The sequence below is a fragment of the Coturnix japonica genome, chromosome 7 (genome assembly GCF_001577835.2).
Source record: "Coturnix japonica isolate 7356 chromosome 7, Coturnix japonica 2.1, whole genome shotgun sequence".
Classification (NCBI taxonomy): Eukaryota; Metazoa; Chordata; class Aves; order Galliformes; family Phasianidae; genus Coturnix; species Coturnix japonica.
The window spans coordinates 7,124,283-7,139,048 of NC_029522.1; the positions used below are offsets into that span (position 1 = coordinate 7,124,283).

The following is a 14,766-nucleotide window of genomic DNA, read 5'->3' on the forward strand; positions in this document are numbered from 1 at the left end:
CAACAAAATGATAAGAACGGAATATTCCAAACTACATTTTCTTAGTAGATTTTAAGACAAAACTTATCTCAATGGCAATACTTCAAGTTCAGCTCTTATAAGCCTGCACACCCTGTTAAAAATGAACACAAATGGGTATTTACATGCATAAAGCCACTGTTATTTTTTCCCCCTCTTTCATTCCAACCCCCCAAATCCTCGTTGTCCCTCACGTTCAAGCTGACTTGGCATTTCAGCAGCACAGAAACAAGCAGTACAAATGCAGCACACTGATCCTCCAGGACTCTGCTCTGGCTCAGTTTGCTCACTGTGGCCCGTACTGCTGCCCATACAAAGCCTCAGCACCGGTCCTCATAAGGAAACTGGTAACAGCCTGCGCATCCGGCACTGAAGTAAATCATATTTCAAAAATGATTAGCCAGCATGTACATACAGCTCTACAGTCAGCTCCTATAACTTAAATATCAGGCTATTTCTTATTCATCTTTCCAACAAACCTAATTAGGATCACTGTTGACCTCAAGCTACTCCTGGCTTGTTGGGAGAAACGGCACCTTGCACCTCGTTCTTATTAGCAGAGGGCTCATAAAAACCTGGTTTTTAATTTAACTTTTTAAATCGGTGTGGTTAAATTCCAGCATATGCACTGCACTTCAGACACTCAAACACTACTGTGTGCCGATCCTATATTGCTAATGTGAGCAAATGGCACAACGAAAAAAACTGCAAAGCAATGCAAAGCTCCTTCAATACTTTCAGTTTCGTTCAGTCTCAAGTCAGCATTAATTGCCCAGTTCTCAGCGCCAAAGCCTGCTATAAAGCTGGCTATCTGAACCAGTTTCTCTTCACAACACATCGCGTTATTCAATAATCTGTCATTTTAACACATTTTTTTCATCGTTTTTCCTCCTGCACCTCATACCTGAAGATATCAGGGAGGTTCTGCAAAGAATTCCAGTGCTCTAACTGCTCTGCTTTTGTTTAAGGCCATTTTGCATGTATTTAAGTACAATCGGCTTTTAAAGGATTTGTGTGGGGTTTTTTTGTTGACACATGATCTTACATATGGAAAGTTAACACCTCCTCCCCCCACAGACACATGCAAACTACAGAAGGAAAAATTACTGAAGTAAATATTTAAGAGAATGATGCTTCTGCTGGAAATAACAGTGAACATGTCCTTGAAACAGTTAATCTTCCAAAGGACTAAAAGCAGCTAACCTTCAGCAGTGATCAGATTCCCAGCTTCTGTAGCGGCTGATCACTCTCGGGGCCTGCACACGGTATGCAGAGTTCTCAAGGACAGCTTGATTTCTGGCATCTCTGGACAAGTTGGAAATTGTAATTGCAATCACAGTGAGCTTCTATGCTTGGAACTGACAGGCAGGCAGGTCCCCCTCCTAAGTGGCTACACTTACAGCTTGCATAAGTGGCAGGAAGAGGGGAGACCCAACAGAAGGGAATCTACAATCAGATGAGTTAGGTCACCCCTTTGCCTCCCATCCGCAGCAACTTAACATGACAGCAAGAAAATCTGTTTGAATCACAGCCGAAGAACTGCCAGGCAAATGCAGCAACACTGCTGTTCTTTAGCTGCTGTTCTTACAGGGACCCCTTATGCCTGTTGGAAAGAAGAGTGTTCACATAAATGACAGAAGAGAAGGATAAGGGAAAACACCTTACTGCTGCCATACAGGATTTCATTTGATCCTAAAGCTGACCTTAAAACCGAGGTTCAGGATTAACTCAGCGCTATTTCCCAAGCAGCACTGCAGTCAATGGAAGGACTACAAAGTGCCCGCACGTACCGCTCAATCTCTGATAGCAGAGCTGCCTTTTCCAGACTTTCAGATCCAGCTCACACACACTGCTAGGCAGCATAAGAGAACTGAGACAATGGATAGGTGAAAATGCTTCTGCTGTCACCCATACACTTGTGATAAAAGGCAACGTCTTAGAAGGACCCTCATTAGAGAAGGTATCTGTATCTCCAGCTCAGGACCTTTCCAGGTCTACTAGAAATTGTGGAAACAAGTAGAAACTAGGCCTGTCCAGATCCTTCCTGGTTTCCAGCCAAACAGGAGAGAAAACCCACTCTGATAAATGATTTTTTTTCCCCTTGGAACCTCTGAACCAAGCCTAGGTTTGGTACGTCTTCAGCACTTGCCTTGATACATAAGAAGAGCTCACAGTTTAGAAGTGTATCTTTTTTGTAGTATATGAAGACTGCTTTGCTCATTTAATTAATTAAACAGTCATACAAATGTGACAGAACAAAGGATGAGCGTATCAGCTCCCCCTTATAGGCAGCTTTGATTTGTTTGCTGTGTGCCTGGCTGGAGGTCACTGTCACTTATTACCTTTATAGTTTGCTTGACAAATGCTCTCCTGCTCAGTGAATACAGCCAGTATAGATGGCAGGGTACTACATTAGGCCTAGGAAAAGTCAAGAATCCCCCTAGATCTTAATTATAAAACCATAAAGGAAACCAACTGCCTTTGAAGCTCTCTTACCAGGAAACAAATGAGAATGGGAAATTTATTTCCAAACATAAATCCCTAACCCTTCAGTTTAATTTCTCCCAAGTTAACTTTCCCACCTAGCTAAGCAGCACCGCCTTCTATTATTAGCTTCTGGCCCAATATCAGCTGACCACCATCAGTCAAACTGTCTTCATCTCAATGAGCTCAGGGACTTCCAAGGAACTCTGTGTATGCAGACGTGTGCTTACAGCCTCTAATTATTTGCTAACAGATAATGGAGCATTTAAGTTCAGTGAGAATAGATTAATTTTGTAAGTGGATCAACAACCATGGACAGAATTGGAGCTCACAAGACTACTTCCTGATAGCACTAAGCTCCGAAAGCTAGGAAGGAAAGGCTCTCATCAACCGTCTGCTCCCCCAAGACACAATCATTTTATGTTATTTTTAGCCTCAAAGATGGCTTGGTACGCTTTCCAATTGCGGTGTGTCTCTGGAATGTATGACATTACTCACTGAGCATTTGGTTTGATGTTAAACCATCTGATCAGGCTACTTGACTTACCAGACAATTGTAGCAGTCAAATAATTAGAGGTTGAGGAGGGGAAATTGTTTTCACAAGTGAAATGACAAGTCCCTGTTCAATTATCAAGTAGCCTCTCAGCTGCTTATTTGACTTCTCTCATAATAAGCCTTCTCCGTACCTGCCCAACAGCCTCATCTTTTCTCACAGCTGCCAGCCTTGGGGTGAGGGGCAAGACGCCTTCCCTCCACCTCTGCCAGACATACAAGCAGCAGCAAACACGCTTGTACTCAGAGCTCAGATTCCAGGGCCCTTCTGTGGACCACGAGGTGTGGTGAGCCGAGCAGGGAGATGAAAACACCCCAAACATCAAACCACTTCAGTGCCCAAGGGGAAACCCCTTAGCCTTATTCCAGAGATAAATGACCTCCAATTTGAACTTCAAAAGGAATAGTACCTCTGAAATATTAAAAAGTATACCTCTATTAGTCCACATGCACATCCTGCTGCTTCCCTCGAGAAGGCAGTCTGGGATATGCAGTAGACTTTTGCTTGCCTTGTGACAGATACAGAACTACCATAGAGAAAAAAACATCTATAAAACAAAGCAGGGAGCAGCATTAAAGAAAGGTAGTTGGGGATTTGAAGAGAAAACACAGAAAAAAGACACTGCTGCCATTCCCTAAAGAAAAATTCCAAATAGGGGATGTAGTTTTTGATGACAGCCAATTCATCATCCCCTGGTGGGAGGTGTTTGTCCATAGGAGGTGCTAACACCATACATTATATCATTATAGTCATTACAGATCCATTAGCAGATGTTCAAGGTGCTGAAATGACAGCCCAGCAGCCAAATTGTTGTTCTTTACTTTCAGCGTAACATTTAGGAGGATCTCAGAACACTTTAAGACTTACATTCTGCCAACATCACAAGTTTAAAGCAGAGCCAGTGGAACATGGCACTGCTGTTTCTACCAGCTATTGCTGTAGACAGCCAAGTGTCCCAAGTACCCCCTGTGTACACAAACCAAAGTTTGCAAGAGGCTTCACATCTCCCACAGCCTCTCTAAAGGGAATACTGAGCTTTCCTTGCAAGTACAAGGACACACACGGCTGAGTAAGAATTGCCAACAAAGGCACACCTACACTTGACAAGTTCAAAAAAAAAAAAAAAGCAAAGTCAAGAGGATAACTCATGATACTTCCTTCCCATTAACCTCCCCTTCCCACTGAAATGACTGTCAGGCACTTCACCGAAGTCAACGTCCATTACGCTCCCAATGGCAGTTAGCTCCTATATAACTTTAAAAAGTAACTGCTTTTGACAAAGGCCATTCATAACACCCTTCTTACTGAAAGCACAACTGATGGATTGTGCTCTCACATGCACTCATACATTTTCCTAATGAGATAACGTCAATAGATTTCATCCAGCACAGTTACACTGACCAAAGCCTCAGAGAGATGAGGAATAAAACGGTTTTCCACTCTAACTTCACTTAGGTATCTTCCATTAAAGAATATCTCCTCATAATAGCTTATCAGCATAAAATTATATCCCTTCCGGGACAGAAAACAGTGGTCACATGAAAACCATAACCAATTCCTAGGCCCTTCATTTACATAAAATGTTATCTATTAAAATGCCAGCTGTTTCAGGAAATAGATGATGGCTGAGTTAGGAGGCAAGGATGGAAGGGACTTCTGTACTAACACATGAAATATTACTGCAAAAGAGGGAAAATCTGTTTGTCCTCCTGTCAATTCTGTACAGCAAGGAATGTTACAGACCACTGCACACACATCCAATGGAGCATGGATGCAAAGCATCTCAAGTCCGTCTCACTGTTAATTCTATCAGCTGACAATGGGGTCTAATTCTTTTTAGCTATAAGTAACCTTCAGGTTATTAGTGACCTTTAGGACACATGATAACCCATAACACAAAAACACCATTCCCCCACCTGACTACTACTAGATCAGAGGCTCACGAGAGAATCTTAAGGAGAAACCTCTCCTAGCGTGGCTGCACATTACATGCTTAAAAGTTCTACGGTATCTTAAATAAACTTCTCCATTTCTGAGCCATTCATCAGACTCACACACTGGAGGAAAATGAGTTCCAGTGAAGTAAGTCAGCCGATGATGCTGAGCTACAAAGCCTCCAATAATCAACTTGGCCTTTTAACTGGGATTTCACATGTTCTTTGAGACATGCTTCAAGGTTAACTGATATCAAACTACTGTTTCTCTATCATAAGGTCAGCTCCTCATCTTGTAAAAACTGCACACTTCCAGTGACTTCCATGTGGCAATATCAATTTCATCTACTTGAAAATGGAATCTCCATCACCATATGCTGACACCAAACAGCACACGCGCAGCTTGCAGGCAGTAGCCTTCCACTCCCTAGGCATTCACTTCAATGGACCACTGAACACCAGATCTCCTCTTTCTGGAGCTTTGCCATTGACCATTATTTTGTCCTTTCAGCATACATCTAATCCTCTTTATCCCTTTAGTGCAATTCATTTCATTCCAACAGAGCCCGTTTTTTGTTTGTTTGTACACAATGATTATTCCATGTCATCAACTTAAATGTGCAGGTGCGGCGCTCTTTAAAAAAGCGCAGGAAGCACCTTGATCTATGCACAGCTTTAGTTCCATTGTGAGAACTTGTGATCATCTGCTTGAAACTAGAGCTGTAACTGTACAATCTTATTAATTTTCAGACACAGCAGTAGACTATATAATGGGAGTACAATCTCCTTATGGTTTATTGTCTCATTAACGCTTATCAAATTAAGGCTGTACACTGAGCAGACCTTCAAAATTTAAAAGTCCTACGTAATTTTCAAGTCCACACGAGAGTCCGACCAAAAAAACCTGCCAACTGCTCTTATTTGTCAAAATAGTGCCTCTGATTTGGACACAAACATTCAGCGTCAGGGAGGTTTAATCTTGACACAAAGCAAAAGACTAAACAAAGAACATCCATACATATTTTGTTTTTCCCTCCCTGTTACATTTTACTGTTGCTGACTGCTCTCAGACTCAGTGCTTAGTTCTCAGGGAAACTGAAGCAGAACAGAGTGAAGTATGTGTTCCTGTGAGTCCTACACCAGTGAAGACCTGCATTCATGGCAAGATACTGCCCCACAATTCTTATATCTGTACTCTCTGTCATAGAAATGGAAAATTGCTGGCACATGATACAGAGCAGTGATGAGCCTTCCAGTGATGGAATGACCACGTATAAGCAAACTCCAGACATCCTGAGGTCCACGACAACAGCATGTTGAAAAACCCAGCCCTTTCCACCTTGGCACTGATGTTACTACATGCTTAGGGTTCTAGAATACTAATGTCTACAAGCAATAATCTGACCAGGGCAAAGCACTGCCCCATACTATTAGTCCAGATCTTCTACTTCAGAGAAGCAGCACTGATCCACCCCCAGCTGAGGTGTAACCTTGTTTGGTGTTTACTGTTTGACAGCATTGCCACCATAGAGAATGCATTAACACAGAGACAGCTTGTCAAGGACTCACACAAGAACACACCTCTATGAAAACTGAGCTGCTTTTGTGTGTAGGCCATCACATTGTAGCACATGCTACATCAGCATGATGTTGGTCCTAAGAAAAAACCTCCTTCTGCTATTTAAGAAAAACAACTGCAAGGAATTGCTCTGAACAATCACTGTGGAATGGAAAAAGATCCCCCCCAGACTCAAAGTGACTTACATCCATAAACTCCACGTTGGCTTTGGGACCAGTGGTCTCATTAAGGATCTTAATGGCCACAGGAATCTTAACGGTTTCTCCCTCGGGGACCCAAATACCCTAGAAAGATAAGGCAAAGTGACATTAGACTAATAAGACAACTATCATAAAAATCTCCCCCAGTTACATTTCTTTTTGATCTATTTTGTCACATTATGCAGTTCAGTTCTGAACATCAAAACTGAAAATACACAAAATAAGCTATTAAAAGCAAAAAATAAAAAAATAAAAAATTTTTTTTTAAAAAAAAAAGAAGAAGCCTCAGAAAACAACTTCTTACATCAAAACTAAACCCTTATGGGTTGTACCCTTGTGGATGGTTGTACGCCAGCAAATGTCCTTAGATCCTCTTTGTTTTCTCACTGACAGTTGCCTTCAAACGGAACGATGTAAGCACACCAAATTAAACAAAATACTAGATTATTTTATTCTGGAATCTGATGTTAAACTCACTAAAGCTACTGCAAAACTCTCACTAGTGAGTACCAACAGCAACGAGGTCAGAACTTGGCTGTTCACAAGTTAAACAAGGCTAGTCACTGCCAGGTAGAGAAGACTCTTACCTTGTATACTGTTCCAAAGGCTCCAGAGCCAAGAACCTTCACTCGTTTCAGCTCAGTTTCCTTCAGGATGCGAAGCTGAGCTTGGTTGGGTGCTGTACCACTTGGAGTCAAGGGTTCCACAAGCTATGAAGTGAAGTCCGATACCGTTAAGCATTTCTAAGTGTGAGAATCCCTGAGAAGCTTATACTGGAAACAACCAATCCAGTTAAACATTGGAATAAGACAATAAAGCTGATCTAATAACTCCTGCAAGAATCTCTCACCTTTAAAGAAAACAATCAAATGCTGACAAACTGAGCAATACTATGAAGAAAATCCTCACTCCACATGTAATCATTTCCATCAGGAATTGCACAATGCAATCACAAACTGGAAATTGAATTGGTGTCACAGTAATGCACCCAAGGACTTCTGCTAATGGAGGCAGTATCAATGACAGAAATACAGCATTTATTATCAGCGGACCACATTATATTTTTGCACATTTTAGTGCCTCTTAAGTTACTCGTACTTATTTTAAATAGCCCTGACTTAATGGCTCGTGATATTCTTTTTCTGTTTTGGGACGGGACTGTTCTCCTCATCCTCTGTTGTACCATACAGGAGGACAACTTTAAGGAGAAAGCTACTTAAAAGGAGACAAATTTTAACAGCCACTCATTTGCTGGGGAAAAAGAAAAAGAAAGGCACAGTAAAACAATTTGTTCAAGAAGACAATCAAGTCCCAGGAAAATGTATAAATAAATCACAGACAGATGTGCTGTTAAAAATGACTTTAGAAATGAATATTGTCCCACGTTTGCCAGAAAAACAATGGTTCTTTATAAATAAACTTTAAAAAATTGAGAAGGACAATACTGTAAACAATGAAAAACAGCCTGCTCCTTTACAGGATGAGAGAAATAACTCAGGGCTACTCCCACTCAAATGGGATTGACACCACTACAGTATCTCAGAGTCGCCTGTTTACAAGGCTAACTGCTCTGTGGTTTCAGAACTCCTACTATGGTTCTATGAGCACCATGGACTACTTACTGGCTGAGCAGACTATTTTAGCTCGCGTAAGAATATCAATAGATAGAAATGAATATGAAAACAGAAAACCAAACAGCAACAAGACAGGTTATCACAGAAATTATCTGTGAGCTGCACTTCTAAAAGAATAATTCTCTTACTTCCTGTTTAGATGAACAGTGTTAATGTGATGAAAGAAAGAAGGTTCCCTATTAAAGAAAACCAGATGGACTGGAAGCATGCTTCTATATATATGACTTGCAAGCCACCAGCACAGGAATGGCTGGGAAAAGTAGTACTGTGGGTTCTAAAAACATGCTTGTAGAGTTATATTGAGAATGACCAAGAAAAAGATGGGCTTATTATAACCTCCAGCTAGAAACAGAGAAGGGACTTGAAGCTGTGTATGTTTATTTCAGGATACTCCTGATTTAATCTTCCATTTCACAGGCAAGACAACAGCCTTCCTGCACACTAGGACCTTCTAACTCCTACTTGTATTAAGACCTTAGTCCCTCTGGAGAAACAGGACCAGCCACAGTTTTTCACTGACCAAATGAAGAACAGGAGCTGTTGTCAAAGTCAGTACAATGAAGACCATCCGCTTAACATCACTTCTGCTTAAGCAGAGGCTGGTACAATGGCAAAGCTAATACACCTAAAAGCATTAAGTTAAGCTTTCTATAAATCTGAACAGTATTCAGTAAGCAACACAAATTCTAACCAGTATAAAAGTATTTAGGAAAACAGACTTGGGATGCAGAAATCGTTTTGTCAAGCCCTAAAGTGGAATAACTGGTAGCAGAATCCTTACAATAAAACAGGAAACAGCACTTTTTTAAAAAGCCTTATTGAAACATCAGTACATAACCATATTTCCAAGACTGATTTATTTATCTTGCAGAGGGGAACCCTAACTTAACATCATAATCAAACATGTTTCAAAGCACAGGAGTGCGGAGACAGCAGTGATCACTTCTGCTGTAACTGACAAATATAGACTGAACATTATGCTCAGAAGTATTTCCTAGATGGCCTCCTGCACCACCAACACACTCACCTCAGTCTCCAGGAACCGCCGCAATGCTCTCTTCTTTTTAATGCTCTTGCGTCGAACGTACACGGCGAATGTCAGGCCCATGATGACGATGATGAAGAGGCCGCCAATAACTCCCGCAGCAATCAAAGGGGTTCTAGCAATCAGAATCAGAGACTTGTTATGTGGGGTGACAGACCAGAGAACAATCAGGTACACAAAACACAATCGCTAGGAAAGCTTACTGTCTTGTGACGGTTTCATAGTTGGACCAAATATAAAAATCAGGGGAAACATACTAATAACTTCTCTGCATTCCCATCAATATAACAATTTCACTTTTTTCTAAGTGCCATGCACATGTGAGAAGTTGTGTGGACAAGGAGACACAACATGCACTTTGATGGCAAACACAAACCTGCAATGGCAAAATGAGGATACAGATAATTGCAGTTTTCCTTCAAGAGGTTTGTTTACCTGAACTTACCCTTTGGCTCCAACCACATTAACTCATGGGATGGGGCAGTGAGGGGGGAAATAAACACTGCCTAACCTACCAACATGATGCATCCTTCCTGAGTTTAGAGAAGGGAGGAGAAACTTCAAAAATGCTGTACCAAGGAAGCCTGGAGGCATCACACACATGTAAGCCTTGCTCAAGTAGAGGATCTTGATGTTTCAACAAAGTAATTCATTACCAGTACCACGCACCCTCTAGACACACTTGGGTCACTGCTATTCCATGTGAATGTTCTGGTGAGGGCTTTAGGGTTGCACCCATTCAGTTCTGTTACCTTTTTGCAGCAAAGTCAAAACCCCAAACACAACACTGTCTTGGGGGAGACAAAAAGTTTCCTGTGAACAATACCCAAACAGGGTCAGCTTTCGCACAAAAAAAGTAATGCTACCCCCAATATCCCTGCGATCTTCCACATGGTCAGTGCAGAGAAAACATTCTCCTGCCAAGGAACAAGCAGAAGAAACTTCTGCCCCCACTTAGTTTTCTCTGTCTCTTTAGGGTGGGTAGGAGCTCTCAAACCAACATCTTAAATTAAGTGTTTCTACAGAATGCCAGCAATTTACATCAACACATACAGTGTTTAACATCCCAGCAGCAGTGCCTGGAGATTAGCTGAAAAGATTGGTAAAAAGAGACAGCGTGACAACTGCAGAGCAGAATAGTGCAGAAATCACGTCTCGTTAGCTACAGGAAATAGGTTAACAATTGCCGAGATTGTAGAAGTATCATTGCTCTGGTTTAATAGTCTCCTCCATTATGTCTGAATGAAGATGGAAGATACATTATGGCTTAATAAAATAAAACTAGCACGCAGGTATTGAAAATTTTACTGTCTCCAGCAGAAACAGTAAATTGATTTATCTGATCCCTTATCGTTCCTTAACATCATACCACAAAACCAAGCAGTGGGATGCAGCGCTATCTAAGCTGGCTTGCTATATTAAGGTGTACTTCCATAACCACTGCATACCATTTGGAAGCCCACGTCTAAACTAGCCTTCAAAAGACTTCTGTGAAAACAGCACTGAAGCTCTGAAGCAGAAAAGTATTTTTTGAAATAACATATGAACAACCACAGAATCTTTACCACCACCAAAGTAAAGACTGACAAAACAAGATCTATTGACTTCAAAATTCACATTAGTAACCAACAACTGCTGATACCAAGTTTTACGACACCATATAAGCTAAAAGTGGTCCAAACAGTATGTGAATGATAGTCCATAAGTAATCAGTTCTCAAGGAGACACCCGTCATATCAACTCTCACTGATTTTAAAAGTAAATCATCATCTTCAACAGCGAATTAAAAAAAAAAAACCATACAAAGATCAGCAAACAAACCTTTAGTTGCTAAAACAAAATACGCATTGTTTATTAAAAAAAAGTTTTTGTTTTTTTTTTTAACTTTTAGCTGCCTCACTCATAGGCCAGCCATCTGTACATAAAGATCCTGACACACAGAAACCCCATAGACATAAATGAATGCAGCTGTATACTAAGCAGCTTCTGCTTGCTATGCCAACACAAACCTATGCCCCCAAAGACAACAACAATCATGAGCTTAACTTGACACGCCAGCAAAGGATGAGCCACTGGCCTCAGTGCTTTCTGGTATCAGCAGTGCACATCTGTATCACATCTCACCGTTGTTTCCAACCACATACAGGTTATTTCCTGAACCCCTGAGTTATTTTATTTGTCACCCACTTTGTTTGGGTTATTTTGATTGAAGTTCATTAGGCTACATTTGCTTTTTATCTATTCTGCTGACACCTTCAGCTGTGCAATTTTTCTAGTATTCTTGCCTCAGAAGCACCTCAAATATAATACTCAGGTCAATGTCATTGAAATGCTGTTTACCTTTCATTTAGGCAACTGTTAAGTTTGATTAAAACCGATCCCTGCAAGGTGTTACTGATCAGAGATACAGGTTTCAAGTCTTCACTTTTCTCCCACTCTGCTTTTTTTTTTTAATCCAATTTTTTTTTTTTTCCCCAGCACATGCACCAAACCATCAGTCCAGCTTCCCATACTGCTGGACATGCACAGAAGGCCTCACCTCTAGCAGCATTAAGGATGTCAGCCATTCACATTATTGGTACGTTGCTAGCTCACATCCACCTCATAGAATGCACCCATCCATTACAGACTACTTGCTGCTTAAAAATGCTTTCACCAATATTAACAGCAGCAATATTAATATTAATAATCTTGAAAAAGAGATTTGGGTAAAGTCACCTTTAAAAGCACAAACACCCCATGTCTCTGCTAGGGCTCAGAAAGGCTCAGCTTCTCTTTGTCCAGCACTTTCCTGGCAGCCCCTACACCTGCAACACCCAGAGCCTGTTGCTCACAGAACACTGCTCCCTATGGGCAGGAAAAAATCAGCTAGGATTGTTCACACTAAGATGTGCTCTGCTTTGTACAAAAAAGAGTCCCTTCTCCATCTAATCGGAGGGTGTTTAAACACTGAGCAATGTCACCTTTATGTTCAGATTAGCTTTTATCACACGTAATCACAAACTGCAACTGACAACTGATCTCACGATGCCTACCAATTCCATGTTTAAATCTAGATACAGGCAAACCGCATTCCATCATGCTGTCACCTTGCTTTACTTAAAACCCCGGTGGCAGGTAGTTTTAGCCATGACTTTTCAACGTGCAACTTGAGCGCTATATTGTAGGTCCCACTCCATCCATCCCGCTGTTAAGCAAGTACCTTAGCACGCTGCCAGGTGACTGAGAACAAATTCTGAAACACCACTAACCACAGCATAGATACAGAGGCTTTCCATGGGTTGCTCACCCCATAAAACTCAAAGTCCATCTAATACCTGTTGTGTCCCTGATATTTTAAGGCTGAGATGTTTCCCTCATGTCATAACACAAGGAAGGAACACTCGTTAAAAGCCTGCACGGTGACTTTGTTTTGAGGCTCATGCTCATGAGCATGTAATGCAAACGGATTAACGTTCCTTGTAAAATATTCCAAGTCAGGCCTCGCGTAATGGGGATTGATTCATCTGTGACAGAAAGCCAGTAAAATGCACTAGATGGACTCGCAGGTGAAGCCAGTTCATCAAGCAAAAGAACAATCATCTTTATAAACTTAGCATATTTCCTGTTTTCTTTGCAAAGATTAATAATTTGCTTCAAATAAAGAACACCAGCCTGGTAATGACCACAGGTGCTGATGGACTGCTCTGAAACCAAACCCATCAGCGTTAGCTCAGAGAGCCTCTCTGCATAAAGCATTCCTGTTAGAGGCAATAAACTCGACCCGCAGCCTTCTCCGCAACCAGCTGGAGTCAACAGGCTCTACAATTATTTCTGTGTACGTGAAACTATTAATTTCCTCAAACAGAGCCACAAACTGCACTCTGCTGCAGGACACTGTATGCTGAGAGACCACTTTGTCTGGCAGCACTGACTCGTGCTCATGAGCACCACATCACAGCAGTCTGAAGCTTGGGGAGCTGGAGAAACACACTGTAGTGCCCGTATGAAATCAGTAGGCAACTTGAATGGGGCTGAGTCAACAGAGAGCATACCTCCTAGCATAAAATAGACCACTGACACTGACCGCCATTCAGCACACAAAATACTGAAATCCATGCACAACTATCTGAAATCTTGCCCATAGGAACATATATAGTAGGCTTTCCTCCCTTTAAGGAGATGCTAGATGAACTTCTCTCTGCCCTGTGCCTTTCATTTTACTTCACAAAAAGGCCCCTCTTTTGAATATGCCTCAGCCTCCATGTAACTGCCTCTTTTGATCGCTCCTTGGAAAACCAGCCTTTCCTGAGAGTCTTTCATTTAGGCAGCACAGCACAGTTTCAGTCAGTGTCTAAGTAGTAGTGAACAGCAGGCACTCTCCTGTTCCAGCTTTGAATCCAATTGGACAGCACTCACTCGTGCAATTTTGCACAAAAAGGAGTACTTCACAGCCATGGACTTTCAAGGGTTTCATTGGGAACGAAACCTACGATTGTCACTGTTTGCCTCTTCCCCAAAACCTGACTCACGCTGCTCAGCAAGCACACTACGACAGCCCCAACTCCCAGCAGATCATTTCTGCCCTGGCTCTGCACCTGAAGTCCTGTGTGCGATCTGGCTAAGGTGAACAAACCTCTTCACATTGGTGATCAGTCAGCCTAAGGTATTAATAAGTTCAGCACTGGACACTGGCAGAGATGGGAAAAGAGCCACAAAAAATGGGACATGATAATGAGAACAGAACTGCCACACTGCGTTCTTGATCTTCAAGTACCTTGTCATATCCAATCAGGTGTTTGTGATAAATGCGGAGCTTACGTGGGTTTCAGCTGAGCTCTTTTTAACAAGGGGTGACATTAAATCATCTTCGGGACCTATGTTTGAGATCAAAGTCAGAGGGAACACAGGATCTGTAGGTTCTATTTTAACTTCTGCCCGCATACAATGTGCCTGCATAGAGGATTATGACTGAAACTAAAGTCTGAAACATTAAAACTTCATTCCACACAGGCACAAACGCTCTCCAGTATTGGAGGACTAAGGGCCTCCACATGACCACAAAGTTATTGTTAACTGGAACATGCATCTTTGCTTCTCCTCGTGAGAGTTTCTAAATACATATAATTCATCTTTGTAGAGAACAGGATGGAGCAAACGTGGCCAAGGCTTGTAAGCAACAAGCATAATCAAAGCTGATAAAGATTAGGGCATAAGGAATTTGTTTCCAAGAATTTCTGGCAGGACGAGGGAAAACAGCTTTGAAGCTGAAGGGGAAAAGATCTCAGTTGGATATCAAGGGGAAGTTCTTCAGTATGAGAGTGGTGACGTGCCGGCAC

At 41.7% G+C, this 14,766-nt stretch overlaps 1 protein-coding gene across 8 annotated transcripts in view; it reads right to left on the reverse strand.

The window, feature by feature from the left end:
• ERBB4 (erb-b2 receptor tyrosine kinase 4) overlaps positions 1–14,766 on the reverse strand; it is a 484,578-nt gene that overhangs the window by 94,431 nt on the left and 375,381 nt on the right. For all 8 annotated transcript variants that reach the window (XM_015867995.2, XM_015867997.2, XM_032445688.1 and 5 more), the window contains 3 exons: positions 9,431–9,563; positions 7,357–7,479; positions 6,755–6,853 (listed from right to left, as the gene is read on the reverse strand). In XM_015867995.2, the coding sequence (XP_015723481.1) occupies positions 6,755–6,853; positions 7,357–7,479; positions 9,431–9,563 (355 nt within the window). The remainder of the gene's footprint in view (positions 1–6,754; positions 6,854–7,356; positions 7,480–9,430; positions 9,564–14,766) is intronic.